Source organism: Gymnodraco acuticeps, unplaced genomic scaffold (assembly GCF_902827175.1).
Source record: "Gymnodraco acuticeps unplaced genomic scaffold, fGymAcu1.1, whole genome shotgun sequence".
Lineage (NCBI taxonomy): Eukaryota > Metazoa > Chordata > Actinopteri > Perciformes > Bathydraconidae > Gymnodraco > Gymnodraco acuticeps.
Window position 1 is genome coordinate 6179847 of NW_022989768.1, and position 10832 is coordinate 6190678.

Sequence of the window (10832 nt, forward strand, 5' to 3'; positions counted from 1 at the left end):
AACAGGAGGTGCTGGATCTACTGAAGCACGAGTCTTCAGAGAAGCTCGAGGAAGGAACAACAACGAGCCCCACATTAAAAGGCCAATGAATGCATTCATGGTGTGGGCCAAGGATGAGAGGCGCAAGATCCTCCAGGCCTTCCCCGACATGCACAACTCCAACATAAGCAAGATTTTGGGTAAGACTTTTAAATGGAATACAAGTTCTTCCAGCATATATTAAGGGTACCACTCTTCTAAAAAAGCATAACTGCCACTGGAAAAGGACAGACAAATGATCTTTGTAATGCTTTAGAGCTTATCCCAGTTTTAGTTCTACTCCAGCTACACAGAAGAACTTAACTCTTTGGCTGTTGACAAAAGTGATGGACTTGCTAACCCTAACCCTAACGGTTAAAACAAGTTATTTCATTCAAACTGCAGTGGTAAATAACTTGTTTTTTACGATTTTGTTAATCGATCTTCCGGTTACAGTTTCCAGACCTAGCATTTTTTTATATTTAAATCCATGGGGTTGATTGCTCAAAGTAAGGTTAATTTGACAAAGTACATCTGAAGGAGCAGTGTGTGTTATCTCATAGGCCACTGTGCATCAGGTCTCCACAGCCTACAGATGGATTTATAGCCCATCACTAGCATAAGTGTTTGTCATGAAAAATGACAGAGGCTAAATGGGTCTCGTCCCCTCAGCATTGGAGTCCATACATCATAGCTGTTAAAAGTGCTGTCATCCCGCCCCTAGTAGGACACTTCAAAGAGCAGCAATATTTACTACACTAGCTTGTTGTTCCTTACTGTTTGACTTTGAAGGACGTCTTGTGTCTCAAACAATGTGCATGTGCAGGGCTATCAATAGGTTGAACGAATGATAAATTGTGATTTTGCTCGAAAACTTCTTAGATACAGATCAGTGTTAGCCTTGACCAAATATCTAAAATGTAAGTATGTATGTCCCTATATGACACCATTTTAGGATATAATGGGTAACTCTTTAATAATTATCAAGCTGCTTTATTCCACTGCTTGTGTTTAAATACTTACATTTGATTTTACTTTGTTGTGTAGGTTCCCGATGGAAGTCCATGACTAACCAGGATAAGCAGCCATTCTATGAAGAGCAGGCCCGTCTGAGTAAGCAACACCTAGAGAAGTACCCAAACTACAAGTACAAGCCACGGCCTAAGAGGACCTGCATCATCGATGGAAAAAAACTCCGCATTGGAGAGTACAAGCAGATGATGCGTTCACGGCGACAAGAAATGAGGCAGTTCTTTACCGTGGGGTAGGTGCGCAAAAAGATACTTACCACACTTACACAGACAATCTGAAAACAAAGTAACTGGACCGTACTGCATGTGTTCCCTCCTTATAGTTTTGTCTTATGCAATGAAAGCACCATTTCCAAAACTGAGTGTTTAGTTCATCACTATGTATTGGTTTTAAGACAAGGGGCTGACATACACATTATAAAAAGTGTTTTTTCAATAGCTGTGATTTAATAATTTTAGACAATAGCAGTCTGCCAATGGAGCATAAAGTGCAGACATTATTACAGGATATAAGCTTTAAGTATAGACTTACAGAAGCCTGGAGGGCAGCAGTCTGAAGCTTAACACTTTAATTTACTGTGTGTGGTTAGCAGGAGAGCCCTTCTCCAGGTGTTCCCATGTCAGTCATAAGCTTCAGCGGCTGGAGTATCAATCATGCAGCGCAACGGCAGACAAGAGCAGCGCTAACCACGTATTGGTTTTATGTCACCAATAAAATGGGTAGTGTTTCTGAACAGCACAAGACGGGAGCTGTCAGGAGAAACTCTCTTTTCCCAAATAATTTTCATAGAGCGCTGGCTTAAAGCAGACTGCTGTGGGAAATCCCTAATCCAACCCTCTCAGTTTAAAAAAATTACAAAAATACAGTAAATATACCAATTACTGCAGACTATCCGGCGCAATACTCTCTTTTTCAGCACATTCTTCCCATCTATTATGTTACCATTTTGGTAATCTAGTTGTTTCAAAAGTACGCCATGAGAGAACGTGATGTATTAATGTTATCTCTTTTCTTGGACATACAGACAGCCACCGCAGATCCCCATCACCACCAGCGCCAGTATGGTCTATCCTGGGGCGATCACCATGGCGACCACCACACCCTCACCTCAGATGACATCAGAGTGCTCGAGTGCCTCGGCAAGTCCCGAGCCAACCATTCCTGTCATTCAGAATACCTTCAACATGAAGCTAGAGCCCAACCTCATGGCAAATAACACTGTGCCAGTCAATGGCGAGGATGTGATGGACATGTACGAGGAATTTGAGGATGAGCCCAAATCAGACTATAGCAGTGAAAATGACACACAGGGGCGAGTCAGCGCCAACTGAGACCTCTTCAATGGAAAAGGCCCATGCAGACAACACTCATACAGGAGGATGCTCGAGGGCTGGTTTGATCTGAGGGAGCGAAAGAGCAAAACAAAACAAAACTACACCACAAAAGGTTAAAAAATGTTTTTTTTAAAATAGGAAAAAAAATAACAGTGTATCATTTATGAGCCAGCATGCAGATGTGGCTTCATCTGAATCAAAAGCTATTTGGTCTTAAGTGTTTCTTCAAGTGTGTGGAGCAGTTTGGTTGTGTTCATTTAGATTTTTTGTTTGTTATCTCATTGTTTATTTTTTCATTCTGAACACGGACATTTACACGATTAGGTCATTGCCTAGAACAAAATATTTAACTTGAAATTGAGCATTTCATATGAACCTGTAATTCTTACAGTCATATACGTATTTTGATTTTGATATATTGCATAACTGTTCAAGATGGGGATAATATTCTCACTCAGGTATAGTGTGCCAGCCAACAGCTTGTGAATGTTTTTAATCAATAATTCATTATTACCAGTACAAAATATCTCAAATTCAGATGTGTGAGTGATTCCAACATATTACAGAGGGATTTTCATTTTATTAATATTATTTTAATTATTATTTGCGTTTTTGTTGATATTGTTATTACACAAACTGCATTATTTAGTGCAGAAGTGCCAAACATTTTAAGTTGTTTCTAAAATCTGTAAAGTCTTTTGGGAGAGGCTTGGTGACTCTTGGACAATCTCTTGATCTCTTAATACAGCTTCATTATCCAGTCTTTCTTTAATTGACCCTAACAGAATACACAAATGAAACTCAGGAACTTGGAGGCAGCAGGCTCTGCGGGAGGTTACAGTATGTGACATCTTTGGGTGGTAGCTTGTGATGCTAGCTGTTCTCCAGGGAGCCTAATGCAGTGATCATCAATGAACGCGGCCAGTTCTTTCATTTCCTTATCCCAGTCTACACAGTGGCGTCTTTAACTCATATCCAGCTCTGCAACCCAGTCTGATTCACCAAGTTCTTAATCAGAGTGATTGTAATCAGGCCAGAATGCAAAAGGGCCAAAGGCCTCCAATCTGTGGGATTGGAAGAGCAGCGAAAGGCAGCTTTGGGGGCATTACAATCTCAAATTGATGTTGTACAATGTGTAGCTACAGTACATTCTGTTAAATGCTTTAGCCCCATTTGGACTGAAAGTTTAAAGTCTTACGTCTTAGAACTTCATTTTTTTTTCAATCTTAATTCTGTTTAGACATTGTAAATCTTAAATTGACACTAAGAAGTCTTAAATCCGAGCACAGTCATAGGGTTGAAGCAATGAGTTGATTACTACCGGAGTCTTAAGAGGAGGGACAGCCTGTGAGGATATTTAGAAACTTGAAAGAAATCATATGTGTGTTGCTTAAATTACCTCGTCATAATTGCATAGCAGGGGTACTTTGAAACACTTTTTTAAATTTGTTTTGCATAGTGCACTTATACAAATCTTATTCTGTCAACCTTTAGCCTTATGTTGTATTTCTTGAATAATATTATCAGCTTACCAGCACTTAAATATTGCGTTTAAAACAGGAAAACATGCAATGACTCAGAAATGAGGGGCACAAGCAAAGTCTCTCTCCTATTTCAGCCAAAAAGCTGACAAGTGGTGACCTTCTGGAGACTGCAGCTAGATAAAGCAAGGCCTTGATGTTGAGACTCAGATCCTCTTTATAGGGCAGAAGGTCTAAGTGGCTCCCCTCCCTGCCATGCCCTGCTCTGACCCCTGCCCATGGCAACCTCAGCACCCAGGGGGCGCCATCTGGCCCAGAGAAGGAAAAAACAACAGGGAAGGAAAGGGAAACAATAAAGATGTGGTGTGTATCCCTCATTGTGCTTTCCATCAAAGTGCTGGTAGTAAGGCCTCAACAGGGCTCCCACCCCAGCCCAATCTCCAGGCACTGGCGAGCAGATGGAACAAGTACATCAAGCTGTGGGGGATTATTAAAATGACTGACGACTGGGTATCATCTGAAATACAGCATTATTAATGCATGAGTCCAGCTATTCCCCTCCCTTGCCCTTGAACCTGTCCATTTCAGAAAGAGCACAGAGCTTATTGAAGGATCTCAATAGCTGGTCACTGGCTTTAACTGGTCAACATCCCCACTGCTGGTCACTGCATTTTCTCCTAGCTCTAATTGGTACAGATGGCTCTTTATATCTCACTCATCTCTTCTGAACTCTTATTGTCAATATCAGTGCTGTTTTGAAAGCATTTATTTTAAGTATTTGTAGCCCCTCATTCATAATTGTTTTCTTCATAACATTTTCTCTCCATTGTTCTCATTTTGAGGTACAAACTATTTAAAAGATGCTCTCCTACAAAGCAGTTTGCTCCTGATTGCTGGTGGTTGGATTGATTTGTATGTGATTGTAAATATTTGTATGACCATGCCACACTGCTTTAGTTGGCTGGAAGTTAAAAAGAACTCTTCACGGAACTGAAACTTGACTGTGCTTATATAGCAAAAAAAAGACAAAAAAAAGAAACTCATGTGGAGACAATGTTTCATAAGTGTTATAAGCACTGGATATAAATTGTATTTTTATCAATGCTGATTAATGTGAAGCTGTTTGAGGAAAATCACCATGAACAAACATAATTCCCCAGTTGGACTCAAGTGGGTTTGCTCTCACAGTTGCCAGATTTGAGTCATTTTGTGTCTACTTATTTTGTTTATTTATGCAAAGACTCATGTGATGAATGAACACTTTGTTTAAGCTTCAGGGCTGCCTAGGGGAGAGACTCAGCACAAGAAAGTGAGCAGATAATTCAACAGCAGGCTCGGTTAGCCGTCAAACACCAGACTTCAATGCATTGTATATTGTATTTGAAACTGTAGAATATCAACATATTGTATTTATTATTAGCCACTGTCGGCTCTAAATTTGTCAGCAAAACAACAACATGGACAATCAGAGAAAAAAAAAACATGTTTGATGAATTGGAGCTATAAAAAAAGGTTTTCAGTGATTTCACCATCTCATTTAGATTTTATTGTAAATATAACATAGGAAATATATTTTTGTTCATTAGTGAAGTATAAGTTATGTATTTGGCTGTTATTTTATTTACTTTCTTAAATTTGTGTACGTGGTTTCATGTTTTTAAAACCTGACAAGTCACAGTACCTCATGTAGATGCTGATTTTTTTTTTCTGCTTATTGAAAGACAGCAGTATTGGACCTGAGACAGAGAGAAGCACCTCACTTGCTTAAGTTTTGATAATCTTCCCTGGAATATATAAAAAAAACAATCAGAATAACACGACACCCATTAGATGTGTTAACATAAAGGAGTCATTACAAATACGGTACTCATTCAAACAACAAGCACTTGATGTAAAATAATTATTCAATTATTTGTGTCCAATAATGATACAATCTAAATGGTATGCTGTATATCCTCACATGTGTTTTTGTGTTTATTACAGCACTCATAGTGTGTGGCTGGTTTCTTACGAGGAACCGTTGTCAGCCAAAATAATCTGCATGCATTTGGCTTGCATTGACATTACCAGAATAAACAAGGTTTTTTTTTCTTGAAAAATGGTTTCAAACACAAGCAATGTTTTAATTTTATTTGTGTGAGAAGTTGGGAGCGTGCAAATATGTATTTGTTTTAATGTGGCAAAATGCACCAACATTGTGCATTCTTCTTAATTCTCTCCTGGTCATATTGTTGTATGTTTTGAATGTTCATACCTATCCAGCCATCTGAAAATGTAGCCCTCACAATTGTTTTCTCTAAATCCACTTGCAATGGTTTGAACAAAATAACTGAAGACAAAAGCTTGTATGCTGTTTCAACATTATTTACTGTAATTCAATTTATTTCTGTATGGACTTTGTGATGTATATGGTGGGAATGTTCTCTGTGTTAATTTAATCAGCACAATTCACTGACATGCTGGACTGACATGCTAGCTGCTGTTCAGAAGTGTAAAACTGTTGTTCGGAGCAACGTTTATAGTTGTCTTTGGTACTTTGCTTTTTAGAGTTGTCTCTCAAGCAACACTGTGTGTGGCTCTTCTATCACTGGAGCCGATGTTGAAATTGCTGGCAGCCTGATACAATTTTCTGCGTAGAATCTTTCTTGTTTTGTTTTTTTCTGGCAGGTACCTAGGCCCATGGCAAGTATTGTTTGGGTGTTATTAGAGAAAATGAAATACATAGTGTCTGTTGCTGCTTCAAAAAAAGTTTATGTCTGAATATGTAAATAGTTTATCATAATATCTTGTACAGTCCAATGTAAAGTTTTTAATTCAACTTAAAAAAAAAATGTTGCCATCACATTTGTGTTCACATTCTTCTTTATACAGTACAAAAGATTGATTATTTGCTAGGGGTATTATTGCTTAAAAAGAAAAAAAAATGAAGATGTTATTACATTTTTCTTATGTTTGTTTTGCTTGGCTTCAAAGTGTAAACCAGCAAGTCTTTGGTTTCCATGTGCAGTATTGACGTGAGGTAAAGGTGAATAATTTTACAGTGGTGTGTGTGGAGAGCAGTCTCCTCGGCTTTGGTAGTATTAATTCACTATATCAAGTAAAAACAAACCAATGAGTGACACATTTGGGTGCATCTAGGCACCATAGAAATGTGTATAATGTATATGAATAAACTATCCCCGCAGGATCAATTCAGGCATATTAACACCATTTTCTGTATGTAAAAATGCAACAGTGGGATGAATAACTGCCTGTTTAAGCTCATTTACCTCAAGAATTTCCTCCTTTTCTGTAAGAGACAGAAATTGTGTTACAGAAACCTTCTCCCATCACTCCATCTTTTGTACTGCTGTTGACACTTACAAATTAAAGAGACATTTTGTTTTAAGAATTTGAGTAATTACTTTCATTGTGGAATTATTCATCATGTAATTTCTTCTTGTTCAGGTGTTTTTCTACAATGTATAAAATAGAGAGGTTTAACAATTATAAATCAAAGGCTTATTATAGTGCACTTTTAGATGTTTAACCATACACGGTTCCTAATATCTCTTAATATTTTACATACATGATTTGTCCTGCCTTTGTCGGCTTAGTGTAAATTAATTACTTTTGTAATAATATAATTTAATACTGATCAATTTAAATATTTTTAAAAACAATATTAAAGTAAGTTATTCATACATTTAATGGACAGGTTATGCAGTAACTACTTATATCTATAAAGTGTTGATTTAGATAAGCCTTTATAGGGGTTCTATTTGTACCATATTATAATATAATAGAGGCCGATATAAAGTGAATTTAAATACATTCTGAACAGGATGTTGTTGATTCAATTATTGTTTACTTTACTTTATGAATTCCTGGAGATGATGACCTCCTGGGTAATAGCTACGGCGATGTTTTTCATTTCACAGCACACTGAAGGAGATGTGTGTCATGAATATTTAACTTTAGCACTGGTGCCACTCAACTTAACAAATATAATCTGATCAAACCTAACACTTAACATGTTATCAAATACAAAGTTTGTTGCCTGAAAAACCGAACATATAGTTTGGCAGATACAAAAAATAAATAGGCATTTACTGTGCAGCCTCTCACTGTAGTTTGGTTACTAAAGCACACGTCCTAAAGATCCTTGACCTCCTGAATGAAGAGGTGCAGGCTCAGTGTGTGTGTGTGTTTGTGTGTGTGTGTGTTGCTTATTGAGACAAGGGTGTGTGTGTGTGTGTGTGTGTGTGTGTGTGTGTGTGTGTGTGTGTGTGTGTGTGTGTGTGTGTGTGTGTGTGTGCCAGAGGTCATCTCGAAAGTTGTAAACCCAGACTATGTCCATCACTCTTCTCTGGATCTCTGCCATCCATTGCTCATTATCATCATGATTATTATGAGTTCTACACGCTGCTTCCCTTTTAAATAATGTCTGCCTTGATGGGCTAAAACATTTCAGACAACATTTGAGCCAGTGTTATTATAGTCAGCATATAATTGACTGATTTGCTGGTCTTCTCGCTCTGTGTTAGCAATGCTCACCTACATAAAAGGAGAACAAAACAATCTCGAACAAATGCCCTTTAAACCATTTGAGTAAACTGTTTAATTATTGGCAATCCCTTTGTCTTTTACAATTATATTGCATGCTTCTTTCTTCAGGGCAATGAAAGCCAACAGTTTAACGACAGTGTCTGTAAAAGATGTCTGTGTAAGCGCTCTGCAGCACTAGATGGAAAACTAGACATATACCTCTGCACAATAAATCTTATAGTAATTTTCCGAGCCTGTATGACAACTAATGGCATGGAGAAAAGCTCTGTACTTTGTGTATTCGTCTTTGCATTATTGTGCAAGTGAGTGCATCAAATTAAAGCACTGCTGAGTTGGTGATATGCAAGACAATTTGTATTAGTGTCTTGCGCTGTTTTTGTTTCTTATTGTTCGCAAAGATTTCTGTATAAACTAAATAAGAGGTCAGCGTGACTAATAGGGGGGCTGGTGAGCTATGTGGAGTAATACTGCTGTTTGTAAGTGGCCTGTTTGGATGAACTGTCACTGTTGTACAAAGATGTGTATGTTTGAACAGCGGATAATAATTAATACAGCAATGCTGTCGTGTAGCGGCAGGGCTGCAATTTCACAACTCTGATGACTAAACACCGGTGGGAAGGGGAGCAGTGAGGGGAGCCCGGAACAATATTTTACTCATTTGGATCTGCTCCTTGGTACAGCCGTTGCACCCAGTGAATCTGTCAGACAGCACCATTTCCCCAAGAACAGCTGCTATTTATCTGATTTTCTCATTAGAGTTGACTCATGACTTCATTGTACTGGCTTTGGCAGAGGTAATGCAGCCGCTAGGTATCGCTCTTTAAGACGGCCCAGAGATGCTCTCCTTGATGTTACTGGATGTTACTGGATTTAGAAATATGTAACACCTGGCGGGTTTTTTTCTCTCAGATTTTCGATCATCCGTTAAAATGACGTTGAACAAGATTTCTATCTGATTCAACACCTCTTAACCAGATGTTAATCATCTTTATGTGACTTTCAGGTTATTTCTCTTTTTATTTTGCAACAGAGGTGAGAGAAAATACTTTAATCTCAAGAGCCAAACATGTGTACAAGAAGAGTATGTAAGAACAGCCCCCACACTTAGCGATGTTTTAATCCTTGGAGGTGAAGGACTTAGGAAATCTTGCTAATTTCACAGATGGTTTAAAATAGATTAGTGTGGAGTAGCAGCTCCCGGAGAAGGGCTGACCCACCAGGCTCCCTGTGCAGCTGCCAGAACCCTGCACCTCATGCTCAGGAGTGCCTTCCAAAAGTCCTGCAAGGTTAAACTCAAACTTAAGCATCCTGAAATGCCATCCTTGTTGTCAGCTTTATTGAATCTTCAATTCATTTCTGCATTTTGATGTGATTTAATATTCATCAAATATTTAATTTACATGTAAGGGCATTTAGTTTTCTGATCAGAAATCTTTGCATTGACTTTTAATGTTGTCTTTTTTACAGTTAAGTCTATGTTTAATTGATCAGTCTTTTTTTTGTTACCTTGAAATGTATGTATGGGCTTGGAAAATATAACTTCCTGTTCTTGGCTAAAACAACACACTGGGGCACAAAGGATGTTGATGGGTCCACTGGGCCAGGGAGACTATTCTTACTGGTTACTTTGTCTTCTTTGTCATTAGACATTTTGTACAATGCATCCAAGAGATGTTTTGTTGTAATGGAATAAAGGAGTGAATCAGACTCTGCATGGTATTTCGAATAGGCCAAGCCTGCTGCTCGAGCTGGGCTGTGTCCGAGGAGGCCTGACACAACTCTGGCCTGGTTGAAAAGGCCCAGCTTGGAGTTAATGTGGAAAGACAATGGCTCAGGGAGAAAAACTCGACATGGTTTTGTTGGACTTGTCATTCTTTGGTGCATAGCTGTGAGAAAAGCCTAGGAACCATCTGAAGGTTTTTTTTGTTTTGGTTTTTTGACCCATATCTGGGACAGCTTTCACAAAGAGGGTTGAAACAATGGAGAGGCGCTTTCAGAAGGACAGGCCGCGACTCCGGCCAAACCATCTTGGACCTGCTTCACTGAAATGGTTTGTCACCAAAAGGCTGACATCCCAGCAGTGCTATTGGTGTATTTTAACAAAAGAACAAAAATAATGACGACTAATCCCATCCAAGAATTAGAAATATGTTAGAATAAAATGTAACACCAAGTAAATCTAGTGACTGGGTGTTAACAAAAATCACAACAACCACTACCTTTACATCCAATATGTGACATCTCAAAATGTTATTTTAATAACATTTGAATTATTAAAAGAAAACAACATGAATGTTATGGATATGTTGTCAAAGAGAATTGCATATTTCCTTGCTGAACTGAAATGATACTGAAGATATATTTATGTTTATGTAAATGAATCTGGTTCTCTGAGCACAGGAACACTGGGTTGCTAAAT

The 10832-nt window shown here is 38.3% G+C and overlaps 1 protein-coding gene across 13 annotated transcripts in view; it reads left to right on the forward strand.

Annotated features, from left to right (window-relative positions):
• The window catches only part of sox6 (SRY-box transcription factor 6), a 129546-nt gene extending 122290 nt beyond the window's left edge, over positions 1 to 7256 (forward strand). For 11 of the 13 annotated variants that reach the window (XM_034217729.1, XM_034217789.1, XM_034217735.1 and 8 more), the window contains 3 exons: positions 6 to 179; positions 1066 to 1282; positions 2075 to 2381. In XM_034217729.1, the coding sequence (XP_034073620.1) occupies positions 6 to 179; positions 1066 to 1282; positions 2075 to 2381 (698 nt within the window). Of the gene's footprint in view, positions 1 to 5; positions 180 to 1065; positions 1287 to 2074 lie in introns of all 13 variants that reach the window. The other 2 variants (XM_034217744.1, XM_034217819.1) reach the window with 2 other exon arrangements.
• Positions 7257 to 10832: the final 3576 nt, after the last annotated feature.